The sequence below is a fragment of the Phoxinus phoxinus genome, assembly GCF_949152265.1.
Source record: "Phoxinus phoxinus genome assembly, chromosome: 9".
In the NCBI taxonomy this organism is placed as follows: Eukaryota; Metazoa; Chordata; class Actinopteri; order Cypriniformes; family Leuciscidae; genus Phoxinus; species Phoxinus phoxinus.
In genome coordinates, this window is record NC_136884.1 from 36747114 (window position 1) to 36768057 (window position 20944).

Consider the following 20944-nt stretch of genomic DNA (forward strand, 5'->3'; position numbering starts at 1 on the left):
CCCCTGCCTTTGAGGAGCTGCTGGAGGTTGTGACCAGAGCGGTGGCCAAATTAAACATTGAGTGGCCATCAAAAAAGCAGGAAGTGCAGAAGAAAAGTAAGCTCGATCAGCGCTTCATGCTGGTTTGGTCACAACCTTAGCGCACCACGGTGTCTTTCCTTTTTCACTGATCTCCACACTGAGGTGTTGAGATCGTGGAATAAACTGTTCTCATCACGACTTTCGTTTTCGTAATTAGTATTCACGGAGAGACATTTGTGGCTGAACCTGTCGGGCATCGGGGAGAAGAACAGGGCTTTCCTCCTCGATTATGGCCCCTATTATGGATTTTTGAAAATTACCTTTCATGTAGTGTGTAACATAGCTCTAAGTAAATGAAAACATCCTGCAAAGTTTTAAATCTGAAAGTGCACCGTATATAAAGTTAATAATAATAATAATACATTTTATTTGTAAAAGCACTTTACATTTTTTAAAAAAATCTCAAAGTGCTACAGGTCTGGTCCTAAGAACAATAGTCCTCTAGACAATTTTAAAATTCATAAGATCTGCTAAAAAGTAATGTCTTTAGTCCCTTTTTAAAAGTCTCAATGGTCTGTGGTGACCTCAGATGGTCCGGGAGGGCATTCCAAATCCGGGGAGCGGCAGAGCAAAAAGCATGATCACCCAATGTGCAGAGTTTAGTTTTGGGTATTAAGAGGCGGTTTGAGTTTTGTGATCGGAGGGATTGTGCTGTAGGAACAGGGGTAAGTAGTTCTTTCAGGTAGGGGAGTGCGTTTCCATAGATGCATTGGTAAGTGAGAAGTGAAACCTTATATTCGATCCTAGCAGACACGGGAAGCCAGTGAAGTGTGTGTAGGATGGGAGTGATGTGTTCATACTTTCGCACTCTCATCAGGATCCTAGCAGCGCTGTTCTGGACGTACTGCAGCTTTCGCAGACTTGTTGGGGATCCCGATGAAAAGAGCGTTGCAGTAATCCAGTCTAGAGGAGACGAAGACGTGGACCAGTTTCTCACCATCAGCTAAGGTAAGTGTAGAACGGAGTTTTGCGATATTTCTGATATGATGAAAGGAGATCTTACAGAGATTTTTTATATGGACTTCAAAGGTGAGTTGTGGATCAAATCTCACACCGAGATTGGTAACTGTTGTGGAAAGAGGGATGTCTTGGCCAGAAATGGTTATACCGGAAAGTGAGGAAAAGTGCAGCAAATGCACAGAAATCAAGAATCAGAAAAGTGCTGTAAAAGCTCTGTTTGAAATTACAATAATTAAAATAAACTACAACTTAATATTTAAATAGTTGTTATTCATTTCTGTAGTATACTCACTCAAAGCCTTTGATGGCAGCATTCAGCTTCATGAGCCTCTCTCCACCGGAAAAACACACATCTGTTCTTCTGTCCCTGTAACATCCAGACAAGACTTATAGATTTCTTCTACAATAATAGCACATGCACATACCACTCAGATGTCTATTTCATGTTGTGATGTGCTCTTCTGCAATACTTATAGAAGATTTTCCTGTCAGATGTAAATAAACGTTTAAAATAAGCGTCTTTAAGATGTTTATGGTTTATGTAAATCCACTTTAGAGACGTAACTTACATGTCCTTACTGGAGCTCCCGTCAGCTAGAACTATACATAATAAACCGTGTTTTTACAGCAAAATCACAACTATATTCTACTGTCTCTAACTCCTTTACACCTTCAACAGTTAAAACGTTTACTCACAGTAGTTTAACACATGCAATTTTAACACAAGAAACCGTGTTTACTCACATTTTAAACCCCCCGCGTCGCTGATCTCCGTGATGTTTGATAATGACGTATCCCCTCGCGTGGCCTCCTGGGATAGAAGAGTATCCATCGGTTGAGCACTCAAAAATCTGTCTGGAAGCAGTAAGCCATCCGGGAACTTCTCGCCTACTCTTTTATGAATACTGATGTTTCGAACGTACTGCTTCCTTCACGTACTGTTTTTGCCTACTATATAGTAGGAAAGTAGGCATATTGGAACGCACTTAAGTCCGAATCTCGCGATAATTAGTACGTCACCCAGGTAATTCTCGCCTACTCTTTTATGATTCGTACATACTTTTTTGCTCGCCTACTCTTTTTCCATACTATATTGTAGGGAAGTACGCGGTTTCGGACGCAGCCAGTCTTCTTCTCTCAATATCTACGTCTGTCAACCAGCTCATATAGCGGAAACTATGGTACTGCATATAACTTACAAAACTGTAAAACAGTGTAAAACTCTAGGGGGTTACACATACATATATATATATATATATATATATATATATATATATATATATATATATATATATATATATATATATATATATATATATGTACATGTGACGCTAAAGCTGATGTAATTTCCGGCCGCCCTCTCTCTTTCGCGGGATGTCATGGCAATGAGAGGCACGAACCAGAGATTCTCCTTGTTAAAATTGTCTGATGTGGTCTGTTATATTTTAAACCCCTGGGGACCAAAAACGCGCCCCCGCATTTTGCTCGTGTTTTTTTTTAGCAATGCAAAATAAACTCAAAATGCTCTGTTAATTTTGATCTATCATTTTCGTGTTATACATCAATCAATCCTGTTCAGTTTCTATTTTTTTTTCTGTATACTCAGAATAAAAATAAAGTGTTTTGCTTTTTGCCAAATAAAGAAAAATTAACATGATGCGAGTTCTGCACTCTCTCTGCCAATGAACTACAATTTGAAACGCGTTCGAAAATGATCTGTAACTCCGCGAAAATTCAGTCAAACAGGCAAACATACCCACGGGCATAAAGCTTGAGATCGCATCTTTCAAATGAAGTAATTTATATAAAAAACAAATATTCTCAGCTTCTGTAATCTGTATGAAAAGAGAGCGATTCCAGTCGAGCTCATTACGAGCTCATTGACTTTAATTTGTTCACGCCTACTGACGGAGCGCGCTATTCATAATGTGTTAAGCCTTCTATGCAAAACAGGTAAACGCCCCCAAGCAAATGCTTTAAGTTTTATCATTCAGTCACCTGCGCGTTGGGAAGATGGCACGATACAATAATATTCTTCAACTTTTTTTAAAAGGAATGTAGCTTCATCACTACGCCTGCAACTCGGAGTGCGCTTAGCAACACATTCAGAAATCAGAAAGAGTAAGTACATATTTACCCACTATTATTACAGATATTTTACAGATATTTTCACAAATTAATATGGAAAACATGTCGATTTTACAGGTTTTCTAAGGCCAAATTAGAACCTGGAATTGATATGTTTCCCGCAGTGCTGAATGAGAAGAGCCATTAATATTATTAATAAACTATTGTTTTCCAAGTCGGCTAAAAATATCTCCATCTCCGCTGTTAAGCAGATGCGCTTTTAGAGAGAAATGCTCCTTTCATACGCATTACATAATCAGAATGTATTAGCTTTCGATTCGAATTTGTTCGTTTTAAAGTGGACATTTCAAGCTTTAGCCTACATAGGCTATATTTTGTTTCAGTTCTCGCGCTCCAGTTCACGGAGATCATGAAAGCGCGCCTGATTGTTTTATTTTATTTTACAAAAGCACAACGTTTTCTTGTTATTGTGAGTTTACACAAATAAAAGGAGTTGCGAATAATGTATTATTATTTTCTATATGACCAGAAATGATAAGAGTATTTTAAGTTGTTTCCACTGTTGATAGGAAAATGCAAGTGTTTGCGCACGTGCCTCCGTGCCATGCAGTGCGCGGTCCACACTCCACACAAACCCTTGGATATGTGTCAAAATCGTGTGTTTATTTGTGATAATCTTAGCCCTGTATTATTATGGTCTAACCCGTATTATGAATGACATTTGACGAATTGCTTTGTTCCTTTTTTGGATAAAAGCGTCTCTAAATATGTAGCCTAATAAATGTTATAATAATGATGATAATTATTATTATTATTTGCGTACACGGACCCCAAACACACCGCGTCTTCTAAATCAGGTGACTGTAAATGCGCAAAAACGGTTTCCATTGCAGTTTTGCGAAATATTCCTTTTTGCACAGTTGGTCGCAAGATCTGTGTGCTTTGCAAAGGATAGCTTGGTAAAAGGCAGGACACACCTTGGAAATGCCAGGCATGTAATGTAGTGAACATGTAGTGTGTCTTCAGTTGAACATTTAGTTCCTCCAGGAGGGCAGAGGGCAGAGGACTGTAACATTAGCCGAGAGACACCTGCTTTTGTATACACCCGGCGAGAACTACTAGACCTGGTACAAGGTTCAAAATTCGGGATTAAACATGATATCCCGAAGGAAATATTACGGAGGAGACACCGCGGAATTAAAGCTGGGGTGAAGAGAAATAAGAAGGTTAGAAAAAGAGTATGGAAAGAAACCTTTAAACCAGCCCTACCATCTATCACCATGGGAAATGTTTGCTGTTTGACTAACAAGCTCGAAGAACTAGAGACTCTTGTCAGGAGCCAGAAAATGTACCGGGAGAGCAGTCTTATATGTCTGACCGAGTCGTGGCTGACGGACAATATCCCTGATCTCTTGACCAGCTTTACCGGCTTCAGGACGATACGAGCGGATAGGAACGCCGAATCGAGCGGTAAGCATAAAAGAAGGGGGGCTTATTTTGCTCATTAATAACAAGTGGTGTAATCCCAATCATGCTACTATTAAAGAACAGATATGTAACAAGGACATTGAACTACTGGCAGTTAGTCTAAGACCTTATTACCTGCCGAGGGAGTTCACTGTGGTGATCACCGTTGTTTATATCCCTCCATCTGCCAATGCGGAAGTGGCCTGTGACATAGTGCATTCTGTTGTCGCGCGACTGCAGGCGAAGTACACAGACGCGTTCATTTTTCTTTCTCGTGATTATAACCATGTATCCCTTTCTAAGACCCTGCCCACATTTAAGCAGTTTGTTGATTGTACAACACGGGGAGATAAGATCTTTGACCTCTTGTATGCTAATGTGAAAAACGCATACAAATGTGTTGCACTGCCCCCTCTTGGCCGATCTGTCCATGATATGGTACATCTTTCTCCCTCCTACACGCCAGTTGTTAAGAGGCAGCCTGTCATTAACAGAACACTAAAATACTGGTCTCATGAGAGAGAAGAAGCCCTGATGTGCTGTTTTGAAGCAAAATGCTCTGATGTTTTCTGTGAGGACTATGGGGATGACATTGATGGATTAACAGAATGCATCACCCATTATATTAAATTCTGTAATGATGACATCATGCCCTCCATAGAAATTCGCTGTTTCCCCAATAATAAACCATGGGTAACTAGCAGTCTGAAGGTACTGTTAAATGAAAAGAAAAAGGCTTTCAGAGAGGGTGACAGGGAAAAGGTCAAAGAAATCCAAAGAGTACTGAGGGTGAAGATTAAGGAGGGGAAAGAAGCATACAGGGGCAAATTAGAACAACAATTGCTGCAGGATGGAGTGAAGCAGGTCTGGGCTGGCATGAGGAAGATCACAGGTATGAAGCAGAAGGGGGGTTCGCTACTTGATGGTGACCAGAACCTGGCTGACGATCTGAACAGATTCTTTAATAGATTTGATAACCCAATGCCACATTAGCCCGCCACACCTGGTCTGCTGCTGCCTGGTGTTGTTTCCCTTCCCTCACGCATCCCATCCATGACATCATCCCCCCATTCTCCCATCTGCGACATCACCTCCCAAAATACCTTTCTCTCCTCCAACTTTTCTCTAACTGTGACTCCACCGATGGTGTTACATCAATCTCAAGGGTGAACTGGACCGTCTGAAGCCGGGTAAAGCAGTGGGGCCTGATGATATTGGGCCCAGACTGTTGAAGACATGTTCTACCCAGTTGAGTGGTATTCTTACATACCTGTTTAATCTAAGTCTGCACCTACAAAAGGTCCCGAAACTGTGGAAAACATCTTGTTTGATTCCAATTCCAAAGAAGAGAAATCCATCTAACCATAACGATTACAGACCTGTAGCACCTCACATATCATGAAGACGTTCGAGAGACAGGTCCTTTCTTACATCAAGGCCTGTATGTCAAATTACGTGGATCCGTTGCAGTTTGCATACCAGTCCAACATGGGTGTGGATGATGCCCTTATTTACATGCTACAAAGAACTTATGCACATCTGGACACTCCTGATGCATCTGTGAGGTTCAAATTTTTTGACTTCTCAAGCGCCTTCAACACGATTCAGCCCCGACTGTTGTGTGAGAAGATGAGGAGGATGCAGCTGAATTCATCATTGGTCCATTGGTGTATGAACTATTTATCCAGTAGACCACAGTACGTGCGTCTGCAGAATAGTGTCTCCAATACTATTCTGAGTAATACGGGGGTGCCGCAAGGAACCGTGCTGGCCCCGTAACTGTTCACTATCTATACAGCAGACTTCCAGTACAATAGTGGCACTTGCTTCCTCCAGAAATTTTCAGACGATACGGTCGTTGTTGGCCTAATTAAAGGAGGTGAGGAGGAGGAGTACAGGAGAACTATTAAGGAGTTTGTGGGTTGGAGCGACCACAACCATCTCCAACCCGCGGGCCCGCGGCCATTATATATTTTAAACAGTAATATCCTATACTAAACCTAAACCAATCTTGACAAACTATATGTCATTTGAAAGCTTAAAATCTCTAGTTTTCATTTGTTGTGACTGATTTTTAAAATACATTACAGAGGAGCCGTAATTTATCAATTTGCAACAAGAATATTTTCATACTCCTAAGGCGTGTTCAGACCTTTATTTTGAAATAGTGATGAACATGAAAAATCATGAAAGAATGGTAGAAACCTCAGTTTGTTTTCATGCCAAGAGTTCAAAAGATAGCATCCATTCAATTGTTTTAGAAAAAAAGGTCTGAAAATGTTTTAAATATAAATAAAAAAATTATAGATTTACCATTTGTGATTCACCATTCGTGGCAGCGAGCTATAATGCACATACGTGTTATTTTTGTGTTTCTTAGAGGTTGAATTCATTAAAAAATCTGCCAAACTTCCAACACTACTTCTGAATAGGATTTCTACTTCATAAATTGTATGAAAATTGTAAAAATAATGGTTCAGATCCCTCAAACAACATATGGAAATGGAGGCGCCCTTATATGGGCAGTAATGTCAACTAGTGAAAAAGTTTGGTACTGCGCCCAAACAAAATCTCACTGAAAGCTTATTTTTTTAGATATCAACCTAAAATTTTAAACACAACTTGTTCAGATTTTTGCCTTTGATTTTTTTGCATTTTTAGAGTCCTCCAGGTTTTGAAAATATATATTTTATATAAAATATGAATAATTAAATTTTTAACGTTGTACATTTTCATAAACTCAAACTTCTATAACTTTTTTTTCTGTTTAACTTTCTTAATTTATTTCTCTTCTACAAAAGTCTGCCAAATGTCTTCTTAAAAACAAGACCAATCTTACATCTATACTCCAAAGCATTCTTGAATTACAACCATTTAAGTTCGGAATGTGCATTTTCATGTATATTCAAAAAAAGGGGGGCGCTTGATAAGGAGTTAACATCTCAAAAACAAAGGAGATGGTTGTGGATTTTAGGAGGAGGAAGAAGACACCGTTAATCCCAATCGCCAACCAGGGCAGTGAAGTGGAGATGGTCTCCAGTCACAGATATCTCAGTGTACAGCTTGATGATAAGGTGGACTGGAAGAGCCACATGGAGACAGTGTATAAGAAGGGTCAAAGCCGACTTTATTTTCTAAGAAGGCTGAGGTCATTTAACATCTGCCGTCCTCGACTGTGTAACGTCTATCAGACAGTGGTGGCAAGTGCTCTGTTCTTTGCTGTGGTGTGCTGGGGAGAGGGTGCTCGCATGGGAGATCTAAATCGAGTCAACAAATTGATAAAGAAAGCAGGCTCAGTTGTGGGGACTGAATTTGATTTGATCCAGCACGTGGCTGAGAAAAGAATACTCTCTAAACTGAAATCAATCATGGACAATTCCTTACATCCAATCCATGCTCTTGGGGTGATCAACAAGAGCACCTTCAGCCATAGATTGATTGCACCAAAGTGCAAGTCTGAACGTACCAGGAAGTCCTTTGTACCAGCGGCCATCAGAATGTTTAATGTGTTATGAATATTCACATGTTACTGAATATTCTATATTAATTTTTGTTATTGAATATGTACTGAATATGCATCTGTTACTGAATATTCTATATGTATTATTATTAATTTTTTATTTGTTTTTTAAGTGTTAAAGCTAGGGTAGGTAATCCTGTTCAGAAACATTTTTTTTATACTGGGTAAAATGGTCCTTCCATTCTGATAGTAGTCAATACATTATGTGTTCAGAAAAAGGAATGAAAAAATCTGACCTCTGTAGCAGCTGTAGGACAGTAAAAACTCTGACCAATCACTGCCATTCGGTGTGAATGTAAAGAACCAATCAGATGCCTTCATGTCTCGTGCCTGAGCACCACTGCGTGCACAGCAGTGATGCGTGGGTCAATGTATAAACAACCCGTACCCGACCGACGTTTTCAACTAACCTGCCCGCAACTCGGACCGCAAAAAAAAAGAAAGAAAATATTGTACCCGACCCGCGTTTTTTAAAGTATCTAGTAAATGCTCATCGTAGCGTCATTGGCCATAGACGGAGGAACTAGGGGTGCGCATTTTTCAGAATGCTGTATGATATAGCCTAGTGTTTTGTAATAAAGGCTTGATTTATTCATTTATTTCGTTTCATTTTCTTAACAATTAAGATGCTGCATGTGTTTATCCAGTCTAATCGACGTGTGCGTCTCTCCCCTGACTTTCCCAAAAAAAATCCAGCCCCCTCTCAGCAAATAGGCTACATAAAACTGACATTACTAAGCTATATGCGTTTAAAAGTAGCCTATTAAAATGGCACAATGGCATTGCTCAGTTCAACGCGTTGGGAAATCGGGCATTTTGTCGGGCAAAAGTTAATAACGCGCTCAACAATCAAAAGGTAAAGAAGGATTTCCCACTGTCATCTCTGCTGCAGACTGAGCTCGTGCGTCATCCTCGCGCAGTTATTCAGACAATAAAGTGTAGACCTATGTATTTCATAGAACATTGTGTCTAGTACTATATAAATTACAAAGGTAAACGACCCGACCGACCGTGACCCGAATATCATTAAAAATATTTTTGGATGACTCGTAACCGCAGGCACCCGCTCTTTTTGGATCAACCTGCGCATCACTGGTAGGTACATGCAGCTGACTCCGGACTTTCTGTTTGTTTTCTTCATCTTGTCACTGTTTTCAGTAGTTTAGTTCATCATCATTAGTTTATTTTCATCACCTGTCTAGTTTATCAGTTAATCATCCTTCATTGTCTTCACCTGTCGTCACTCGTTATCATCTGTGTATTTAAGTTCCTGTCTTTCACCTTTCAGTTGTCGGTCAATGTTTATGTTAGTGTTTCAGTCTGTGCTCTGTGCACACGCTCCTTGTTTTCTTGTATTTGCCTTATTGGGAATTAAAACCTTTGATTTGTTGTGGATGCGCGTTCATGTTTGTGGGGGGGCGTAGCTTTGGACGGAGCACTGACAGGAGGGGGCGGAGCTTAGAAGAGGTGCCACTTTCAAATCTGGCTAGCTCTCCAACATTACCGACCCTAGCTTTAAAGCTGCCGTGACAATATAATTTCCTGCAAAGGATCAATAAAGTATCAACAACAACAACAACAATCCACATAGAGGAATTACAATAAAACAGATTGAAAAACAAAGCCTTTGAATCTCTTTGTTCAGGCTTGCCTCACCTGTTGATGGGCCAATGGGGGAGTGTCTGTCACACCCCGGGTCTAGCTTTCCTGAAATAGTAGCCCGTGCTCAAATAGTAGAGTGTTGGTGCTAGCAACGCCAAGGTCATGGGTTCGATTCCCAGGGAAAGCAAGAACTGACAAAATGTAAAATGTGTACCTTGAATGCAATGTAAGTCGCTTAGGATAAAAGTGTCTGCCAAATGCATAAATGTAAATGTAATGAATCTCATTAATATTGATAGGCCATTACCACTCCCACGCATAAACCTCTTCTGACAAAAAAACGGCCTTACAAAGTTTAAATCAATGTTTTGTTTTATGTGAACGATTAGGCAGGATGTTTTTCACATTATTTTGAAGCCAGAACTCGAAGCGACAACATCTATTAGTCAAAAGTCTTGGGAAAACATACTTAGTACGTGTTTTGTGGTCTTATTTCAGCAACTTTCATTTTTATTTTTTTCAATAACCACGCATAAACATTATTCTCTTAAAAATCCAAACATGTACATACATGTTGCTCACATATTATGGTAGCCCCGTTTGTGCTATATAGAGTGAATTTACACCTTTGCCATTAACATGTTCATAAATAACTGAAAAAAGCACAAATGTCAGGGCATTTCAAAACATCCCAAGGGCCCCAAAAACACCTTGGTCCCCAGAGGGTTAATACAGAAACTGAAAGAAGCCGAGAGTACATCACATCAGAACTGCATCATCGTGTGGAATCTCTATTATTAAGAAGAAAACACAACGCAGACGGAAACCCACTACACTAGGAGTGTGGAACCTGCTTAACCCCCTGGGGTCGGCAATCACGCCGGCGTGATCTGCTCGCTTTTTTTCTTATCAGTGCAAAAGAGATTCAAAATACTTTGTTGGTTTTGATCTTACATTTAAGTGTTTTACATCATTCGATCCAGTTAAGTTTCTATTTTTTTTGTGTATACTCACAATAAAAACAAAGTGTTGTGTCTTTCGCCAAATAAAGAAAAATAAACATGATGCGAGTTCTGCCTTCTCTCTGTCAGTGAAGTCCATTCTGAAACGCGTCCGAAAATGAACTGTAACTCAGCGAATACTTGTCACTCAGGAACGAGACATTTGTCTTTATGAAGCTAGAATTCTCTTCTTTTAAATGAAGTAATTTATATTAAAAAATACATATTCTTAGTTTATGTAATCCGTTTGAAACCAAGGAGAGGCGCAGTTTTTCGTTCTCTCTTCATTATTTTTAATGAGCTGATGCCGCCACGCCCCCCGGCGCTATTCACATGCTAATAGTTGAGGTGATCTATACGCATCGCACACGCCCTCCGATCATTGCCAAGATGAAAACACGCAGTTTCTCGTCAGATTCACGGATAGTTCATCGCGTTTTGAGGATGGCACGCTTCTCCGGTAAAGTCGTCCTCCAGATGATTATGGACAGCGAGAATTCACCTTTTCCTCATAGAAAGATCGCATCTCAGACGGAGAACGGCTGCATTTTCAAGAGCGAATTGATCCCACAGAGGATACAAGTTCGAGTAAGTTGTTTAGTGTTTATATAATTATTTTCTGATTATATAGAACTCATGTGAATTTTCAGATTTTGCTTAGTTTTGGTTAGCTTTTGACATCTTACAGGAAAGATTGCCTTACAATATCCCTAACATTCGTATATGGTCGTGTTTCAATGTGATATTACTCTCTAAACATATTTGTATTATATTTCAATCCATTTTGATTAGCTTATGACACTGATTATCATGCATGCTAAAAATACTGACTTTTGCGAATATCTGCTTAGGTGTAAATATAATTTCGTGCAAATATATTTCAGCCTCCGGTAAAATGTGATACTGTCTAAATACTAGACATTATATTTTTATATATAAATGTTCGGTTTTGGTTAGCCTATGACACACGCTAAAATATTGCCACAGATGATTGTGAATGCAGGTGTAAATGTTTGAAATGCGTGCGCAGATAATGGCCATCAACAGCGCGATCTATGGCCCATAAATAGATATTTCTCCGTCCTATGGCCCATCAACAGATATATAGACTACATGCATTGTGCGTCCATACCCATTAATCACCCATCTTTGGATAATGTATGCTAACAGTTGTTTTTATTTTTTTAGGAATGTGTTTGCATCACGCTCTCCTTCTCCAGCACCGCAGAGGACGCAGGTGTCGTTCAGTTCTCAATCGAGAATGATGGTAAGTGCACAGACGTAATATTTTACTGATGAAATGTAATTGTGTTTACAATATACATAATATACTCGTCATAATATACAAGTAGGGCCTACCTATTCTTGTGTGAAATTACAAAATCGTTTGTCTTTTTCTTAATCCATGGCCATAGTGATTGATAGCGATAATAATACAGTTTCTTTGATTGTGTTATCAACAGATGTGACAATGAACATGTCCAAGCACCGGTCCCGAAGAGAGCCAAGGCAAACAAGCAACAGGTCCAAATCCACCCTGTCATGGAAAACCGAGACTGATGTTGACATGGTTGCACAGACTGCGCGATTCCTGCCCGGGAAACTGGACCGCAAGTGACCTCTGTTGACTCACATTCGCCCATGAGTCTGTTTGTAACAGTATACACTACCTTTCTTTCTTTTTTTTAAAGGATGTGTTAAGTTATATTGTTAGGAAAGATTTCTATTTTGAATAAATGCTTTTCTTTTTAATAATAATAATAATAACTGTTTTTCCAACATTGATAATACCTGATTATCAAATCATGATATTAGAATGATTTCTGAAGGATCATGTGACACTGAAGACTGGAGTAAGGATGCTGAAAATTCAGCTTTGATCAAAGAAATAAATTATATTTTAAAGTATATTAAAATAGAAAATCATTATTTTAAATTGTAATAATATTTCACAATATTACTGTTGTTTCTGTATTTTTGATCAAATAAATGCAGCCATCTTCCAAAAATATTAAAAATATTAAAAATGGTAATGTGTCCAAACGTTTGACTGGTACTATATGTTTATATATGTACTATAGCACTGTGGTCTTGTGAGGCACAACATTTAGTTCCTCCACATAGAGGAATTACAATAAAAACAGATTTAAAAACAAAACCTTTGAATGTCCTCTCATTCTCAGATTCTCCTCTCTGCCTCACAGCACCTTGATGGGGGCATTAGCCATTGGGGGAGTGTCTATTGTCTCCCCTCATTCATATTCATGGCCATCAACACCCCTACGCATATAGCAGTGCTGGCACAAAAACTGACTTGCAAAGTTTAAATCATTATATTGTTGTTTTGTGAAAGAGTGATCAGAATGATTTTCACATCATTTTGTAGTAAACATTCTAGCCTACAAGAATGGTAACTCAAAAGACTTGTGCCAAACTATTCAGTATGAGTTATATGAGCTCATTGCAGTGACAAATTTTTTCCCAAAATGTACTAACCACGCATAATATTTTTTTTCTATAAAATGCAAACATGTAACTTCCATTTTGCTCACATATTATTGTAGCAGAGTTTGTGCTGCAATACAGCATAATTATGAGTTGACCAAAGGTATGTTGTAAGTAGCTGAAATAAGCACAAATGTCAGGGCATGTCAAAACCTCTCAAGGGCCCCAAAAACCCCTCAGACCCCAGGGGGTTAACAGATTTGCAGACACATGTCTTTCACACATCACTCAAACTCAGAACCAGGAAACAGGAAACTCTTCAGTTCAGAGAAACTGAAACTTAAGTGAAGTTGAGCTGTTGTGTGTTTGTGTCTCTGTATTCATGCAGTAAAATGGCAGAAACCAGAATTTCTCAGGATGAGTTCCAGTGTTCAGTGTGTCTGGATCTCCTGAAGGATCCAGTGACCATTCCCTGTGGACACAGTTTCTGTAAGATCTGTATTACTGGCTGCTGGGATCATATGAAAGTCTACAGCTGCCCTTAGTGCAGACAGAACTTCAGTCCAAGACCTGCTTTAGCTAAAAACACCATGCTGGCTGAACTGGTGGAGAAACTGAAGACTAAAGTTCCTGCTGACTGTTACGCTGGAGCTGGAGATGTGCAGTGTGACGTCTGTACTGGAAGAAAACGCAAAGCCGTCAAGTCCTGTCTGGTGTGTCTGGACTCTTGCTGTCAGAGTCACCTTGAACAACATGAGAGTTTCTTTAAAAGAAAGAGACACAATCTGACTGATGCCACTGGACGACTGCAGGAGATGATCTGCCAAACACATGATAAACTCCTTGAGGTTTTCTGCCGCACTGATCAGAAGTTTATATGTCTGCTGTGTACGATGGATGAACATAAAAACCATGACACTGTATCAGCAGCAGCTCACAGGACACAGAAACAGGTATGAACTATAAACTAAACACTGATGATATAATGTTGACACTATTTATATTGGCACCATATGATCAGGACACATCATTCACACCGCAGACGTCAGCAGAAGTGAACAGAAGCTGCAAGTGGACTTTCACTGCTGAGCATATTTGTGACAGACAAAAACACGTTCTTTTCAGTAAATCTGTCTCAGTCCATATAAACTCAGTCGTTTATAATTTCACATCAGGCATTGGCTTCTGTTCTGTGTTTTCAAAATGAACTTTTGATGGAAATGGGATGCCTGTCTTCATGTAAATTAGAATGAATGATTCCCGATAAACATTTTATAACTGATGGCAGTTTTAATAGAAATACTGTTATGCAGTAGAAACACTGTCAGTGTGAAGCTTTACATCTGTGTCAGTTTCACTTTTATGATACTTATGCTTGCAGTGTGAAAGAGTCATGTAAATTTAACAAGGGAGAAGAACAAGACCAGCAACTGGACAAAGCATGACTTGGTTAGGCAAATAGGATCTGACAGGGCAGGACACAAGGGGAACATTTGATGACGATCTGGCACAGGACTGCAAACACAAAGAGAATAAATAGGGAGCAAATAAGGCAGGTGATTAGGGAAAACAGGTGGGGCAAATTAACCAATGATCAGGTAAGAAAATGGGTGCATGCTGTTCAGCATAAGACAAAACATAACATGAAAGCTTGCGGCCGATAGAAACACGAATCGTGTGCTACACAGAACACAACACCACACGCAGACAGAAGATCATACGCCCAGAGCAAACTCGAAACTGCATGCTAACACAACAAGACAGAATGAACGAGAACGAACGAATGCTCATCCTGTGAACTCACAACAGAATACAAACACACGGAGCATGAATGCCCGAATCCTGGCACAGAACCGAAACCAGAACTAGACATTAGGGCTGGAATCTGAACACCACGCTTCGAACATGAAACAAGGCACACAGACAAGAGACCGTACGCTCACACAAAGACAAGACAATACAGGAGTGTCAGATCTCTGGCACAAAACCAAGAATAAACTAGACCAAAGTGACAGAACCCTGACAGATATGTGACAGCAGAATAAACTGACATCTCTGTTATTGGTTTGTGGAGCAGAAGCAGCTGAAGGAGACGCAGAGGTTGTTCCAGCAGAGGATCCAGCAGAGAGAGAAAGATCTTCAGCAGCTGAGAGAGGCTGTGGAGTCTCATAAGGTGAGTCTGGAGAAGAAGAGAAGTTTGAGACGTCTCAGTCAGGACTCACTGAAGCTCACTGTGTGATTGTGATGTGTGTCCTAACAGCGCTCTGCACAGACGGCAGTGGAGGACAGTGAGAGGATCTTCACTAAGATCATCTGCTCCATTAAGAGAAGCCGCTCTGAGGTGACCCAGCGGATCAGAGATCAGGAAAAGACTGCAGTGAGTCGAGCTGAAGGACGACTGGAGCGACTGGAGCAGGAGATCAATGATCTGAAGAGGAGAGACGCTGAGCTGGAGCAGCTTTCACACACACAGGATCACATCCATTTCCTGCAGGTAACAGAGATCTAGAAGAACAGGGTCATAACTTGAACAAGAGACTCACAGAGAAACATTTCATGAGAGCAGAATGAGCAGTTGACTGCAATGTTTCCAGGAATTCTGTTTGTTGTGTTATATAATAAGGTAGATTCTCATCTGATCATATTGCTTTAAAATAGACTAAGCTTATGAATGCATTTCAGCTCTGGAAATCTCTTAGGAAACACGATCTGATACCCATGAGTATCTAAATTTTGATTGCATGGTGCACTGCCCAGATGACTCCCTGTGCGCCTTATATCACGCCGGCCTCAAAGAGTAGACAGAGGAGAGCCTGGGGATTACCCTCAAGAGATATTCTCTGAGTGTGTGGAGTTGGTACTTTCCAGCTGTGGTTCCCCCTTTACAGTGGGTGAAGAGGACGAGGATCCCTAACACGGTGGTCCCGGAGCTAGCACTTATTGACCTACATACTCTGGAATGGACTCCTAGTCTCCTACCCATACTCCCACCCAGGGCCGTTTCAAAATATTTGGGGGCCAGGAATTATTTTTCAGGAATTCTGTTTGTTGTGTTATATAAAAATAAGGTAGATTCTCATCTGATCATCTTTTTTCAAAATAGACTACACTTATAAATGCATTTGAGCTCTGGAAATCTCTTAGCTCCCTTTCTGCTGGCTTCATCCAGCTTCCAGGATTCAGCTCCCATTTTTACTCCGGTTCCCCAGTCCACCGGATCTGCCTCTGTCTTTTCTATAATTCTATAATTTCAATTTATGCAATACAGCTAAAATGATGACTGATGCATTTGATTTAGATAATGGGTAAAACTTTATAATAACATTCAATTATAACTCATTTTAAGTTATTAGTTAATGATGAAGTAATCATTTTCAAAACATGGCTATATATCTATAAATGATTAATTAAATATAAATATGTTGTAAATTATCTTAAAAACAGTAAATCGTGAAACAGATCAATAGTAGATCTGTAACGGTCACCAGCTGGAGTGCCCTTGAGAGCCACCAGAGGGCACTCCACATAAGACTATCACTCACAACTACATCTCCCATACTCACTGCCCGGACTCATCACTTGTCACTGATCACAATCACCTGTACCTCATTCACTGATTGCATTCACCTGTGTCTCATCATCCTGTTAGTCTGTCTATTTATACCTTGTTCATTCATTCACTCACTGTGAAGTCTTGTTTTAGTGTCACACTGCATTTCTGAGCATTCTCCCGGTTTTCTTGTCTTTTGATTTTTGGATATCTTGCCCTGTTCCCTGGTTTACTCTCTTGCCTCTGGTCCCTGGATATACTCTCTTGCCTCTGGTCCCTGCCTGTTTTGTTTGTTTGTTTGTACGGACTGCCTTCCTGTGTTTGACCCTGCCTGTTCTTTGGATTACCCCTTAATAAAGCTGCGTTTGGATTCTCCACCTTCGTGTCTCGGAGCAGTTCATGACAGAAGACTTCGCCACAAAATGGATCCAGCAGTTGTTAGCAACCAGGCCCTGAGGAAGTTCCTTTCTTCGGTTTTCCAAGATGGCCAGCCTATTGAGAGGTATGCGAGGGACTTTTTGTCTTGCTGTCATCTGGGAACGTTAAATGACACCCAGCTCATGGACCTGTTTTTGAGCGGGCTGGATGATGACGTTGCTCAATTTATGCCGGAGGACTATACCGGCTGGACCCTAGAAGGGTATGTCGACCTGGCCCTCTCCTTGAGCGGCACGGCATTTATTGTGGGCTTGGCTGATGAAACACCCTGCAAGCTCACAGTACTCGCAGAGCCCTCACCGCTGGCCGCGTCCAGTCCAGGGTCTTCACAACTCCACGTCCAGTCTGCCCAGCCAGAGTCAGTTCACGTCTCGCCTGAGAATCGTCATGTCTTTCAAACCATCAAGCCAGCCACTGGATCGGTCTATGGACGTACAGGACCGGTTTCCAGCGTGGCCGATCCCCCGCTTATGTCTGCACGCGCTGCCAAGAGGGCTATTGTTCTAGGGTTTCGTCCTGCTGAGCATACGCTTCGCGTCAGTCCTGCCAAGCCAGAGCCAGAGCTTCACGTCAGTCCTGCCGAGCCAGAGCCAGAGCTTCACGTCAGTCCTGCCGAGCCAGAGCCAGATCTTCACGTCAGTCCTGCCGAGCCAGAGCCAGAGCTTCACGTCAGTCCTGCCGAGCCAGAGCTTCACGTCAGTCCTGCCGAGCCAGAGCTTCACGTCAGTCCTGCCGAGCCAGAGCCAGAGCTTCGCGTCAGTCCTGCCGAGCCAGAGGTCGTTCAAGAGTCTCGTCCCACCAAGACTGCCCTTACGTCTTTGTCTCCGGACAAGATGGCCGCCGTCGAGCCTTTGTCTCCAGACAAGATGGCCGCCGCCACGTCACCTGAGCCTTTGGATCAGATGGCCGCCGCCTCCGAGCCAGTGTCTCTGGACAAAATGGCCGCCGCCACTTCGCCTGAGCCCTTGGACCAGATGGCCGCCACCGAGCCAGTGTCTCCGGACAAGATGGCTGCCGCCACGTTGCCTGAGCCCTCGGACCTGAGGTTCGTCGCCACATTTCCTGTTCCTGAGACTGAGCTTCACGTCACGTCAGCCGATCCAGAGTCTCGTCCCGCCAAAACTGAATCTGTGCTTGAGCCTGAACCTGAATCTGTTCCTCTTCCTCTTTCTGAGCCGGTGTCTGCGGACAAGATGGCCGACTTCACGCCGGTGTCTTCGGACAAGAGGGCCGACTCCACGCCTGTGTCTTCGGACAAGAGGGCCGACTCCACGCCTGTGTCTTCGGACAAGATGGCCGACTCCACGCCTGTGTCTTCGAACAAGATGGCCGACTCCACGCCTGTGTCTTCGGACAAGATGGCCACCGCATCCCCGGAGGCCGTTCCTGAGCCGGTGTCTGTTGCTGTTCCTGAGCCGGTGTCTGTTGCTGTTCCTGAGCCGGTGTCTGTTGCTGTTCCTGAGCCCGAGGGGTCTTCACCGCCGTGGCCGCCCGAGGGGTCTTCACCGCCGTGGCCGCCCGAGGGGTCTTCACCGCCGTGGCCGCCCGAGGGGTCTTCACCGCCGTGGCCGCCCGAGGGGTCTTCACCGCCGTGGCCGCCCGAGGGGTCTTCACCGCCGTGGCCGCCCGAGGGGTCTTCACCGCCGTGGCCGCCCGAAGGTCCTACTGCTCCGCCCCGGCCGCCTGCACAGCCTGCTCCGCCCCGGCCGCCTGCACAGCCTGCTCCGCCCCGGCCGCCTGCACAGCCTGCTCCGCCCCGGCCGCCTGCACAGCCTGCTTCTCCAGGTCCTCTTCCGCTCCACGGGCCTGGCCCTCCATCCCGCCCCCGGGTCCGCCTCCGCTCCACCTCCCTCCTGGACAGTTTTTGGAGCGTCTGGAATCCGCTCCTTAAAGGGGGGCTATGTAACGGTCACCAGCTGGAGTGCCCTTGAGAGCCACCAGAGGGCACTCCACATAAGACTATCACTCACAACTACATCTCCCATACTCACTGCCCGGACTCATCACTTGTCACTGATCACAATCACCTGTACCTCATTCACTGATTGCATTCACCTGTGTCTCATCATCCTGTTAGTCTGTCTATTTATACCTTGTTCATTCATTCACTCACTGCGAAGTCTTGTTTTAGTGTCACACTGCATTTCTGAGCATTCTCCCGGTTTTCTTGTCTTTTGATTTTTGGATATCTTGCCCTGTTCCCTGGTTTACTCTCTTGCCTCTGGTCCCTGGATATACTCTCTTGCCTCTGGTCCCTGCCTGTTTTGTTTGTTTGTTTGTACGGACTGCCTTCCTGTGTTTGACCCTGCCTGTTCTTTGGATTACCCCTTAATAAAGCTGCGTTTGGATTCTCCACCTTCGTGTCTCGGAGCAGTTCATGACAAGATCAATAGTAGATCAGTAGATGATTAATGTTATAAAGATGTTATTATTTTATATATTAATCACTTTCAAATCATTTAAATATTTATCATTAGTATCATTATCTCAATAAGCAATGGGTAATCATGAACAAATGATGAACAAACCATTAGTAAATTATCAGAATATTATGGTGACCTGGTGGGGACATGTTCGGTTTATATTTTTCTCATGGCCACAAGTTAAAAGCGTAAACAACCTGCGCGACCATAGCAACCTGTAATTATCAGAAATGGATAGGCCTATAATAATATTTATTTTTAATTAAGAATGACAAAATAATGGTGGAATTAAGAAATATAGACAACACTCAAATAAAGTTTTTTTTTTATCAATAAATGATAAAAGAATATGTAACAACAAAATAATATAGGCCTACAAGAAAACTTTTTATCCATTCCATCTCAGAGCCGTTTAAATCCATTCACTGATCTTGTCTTTATTTATTTATGTATTTATATATTACGATTATTATTATGCCTATTAAACACATACACACAGTGCTGCTTGAAAGTTTGTGATCCTCTTATAGAATTTGTGAAAATGTGAATTATTATTTTTTTTATTTTTTTTTTGAACACTGTGTTTATTATTTTTGATTATACAAGACATATAATGGAGAAACACTTTTCCAATTCGTCCTTATTTTCCCCACCCCAACCATAGAACACATCTCACTCTTCTCCCTTATAGAAATACACAACAGTCTCAAACAAGAATCAGTCTAATTGCAAAACAGTTATTGCACGGTACCCAAAAAACAAATATACATTACTGTACTTTACACATAAAAGTTACATTTTCCAGCTAAAACACAAAACACACTAATACATAGTTACACCTCCTGTAATAAATGACCAATATTATTGTTGTTAATGTAGTAATTAAACGGCTTCCATATTTCTTCGTGTACACCCATTTTGTTTTGAATAAAATATGTTATTTTTTCCAGGGCCATACACTGTGCCATGGCATTAATCCAAGCTCCAATAACTGGTGGATCAGACCTTTTCCAGCTAAGAGCTATCATTCTTTTAGCTTGTAATATAGCAAAATCTATAAATTTACGCTGCTGCAGATTTATTTTAAGATTCTTTGGATATAAATGTAACAATATCATTTTTGCATCTAGAGGAATATTCAAGGCTAAAATTATCTTAGTAATATTAATCACTTCCACCCAAAAGTCTCTAATAATGTTGCACTCCCAAACACAATGTACAAATGATCCCTGAGCCTCTCTGCATTTAAAGCAAGTGTCAGGAATATTATTATTAAACCTATTCAGTTTGACGGGAGTTATGTAGGTCTGCATCAACCAATTATATTGAAGTCGTTTTAAGCTAACGTTACTTGACTGTTTCTGAGAAT

General features: G+C 41.5%; 1 protein-coding gene across 1 annotated transcript; it reads left to right on the forward strand.

Moving 5' to 3' along the window:
- The first annotated feature begins 13429 nt into the window (after window positions 1-13429).
- Window positions 13430-19505, forward strand: LOC307004149 (tripartite motif-containing protein 16-like). The gene is made up of 5 exons (XM_079623130.1): window positions 13430-14117; window positions 15242-15337; window positions 15425-15658; window positions 16857-16886; window positions 18043-19505. Exons 1-4 carry the CDS (start codon window positions 13755-13757, stop codon window positions 16884-16886), a joined length of 723 nt encoding a protein of 240 aa, XP_079479256.1. The 5' UTR covers window positions 13430-13754; the 3' UTR covers window positions 18043-19505.
- Window positions 19506-20944: the final 1439 nt, after the last annotated feature.

What these genes read in the sequence shown, in the direction of transcription:
- LOC307004149 (XM_079623130.1), top strand. Translation starts at nt 13,755, where the DNA reads ATGCTGGCTGAACTGGTGGAGAAACTGAAGACTAAAGTTCCTGCTGAC. An exon ending in CTCACAGGACACAGAAACAG is followed by an intron (nt 14,118 to 15,241) that starts GTATGAACTATA and finishes TTTGTGGAGCAG; the next exon opens with AAGCAGCTGAAGGAGACGCA. An exon ending in AGGCTGTGGAGTCTCATAAG is followed by an intron (nt 15,338 to 15,424) that starts GTGAGTCTGGAG and finishes GTGTCCTAACAG; the next exon opens with CGCTCTGCACAGACGGCAGT.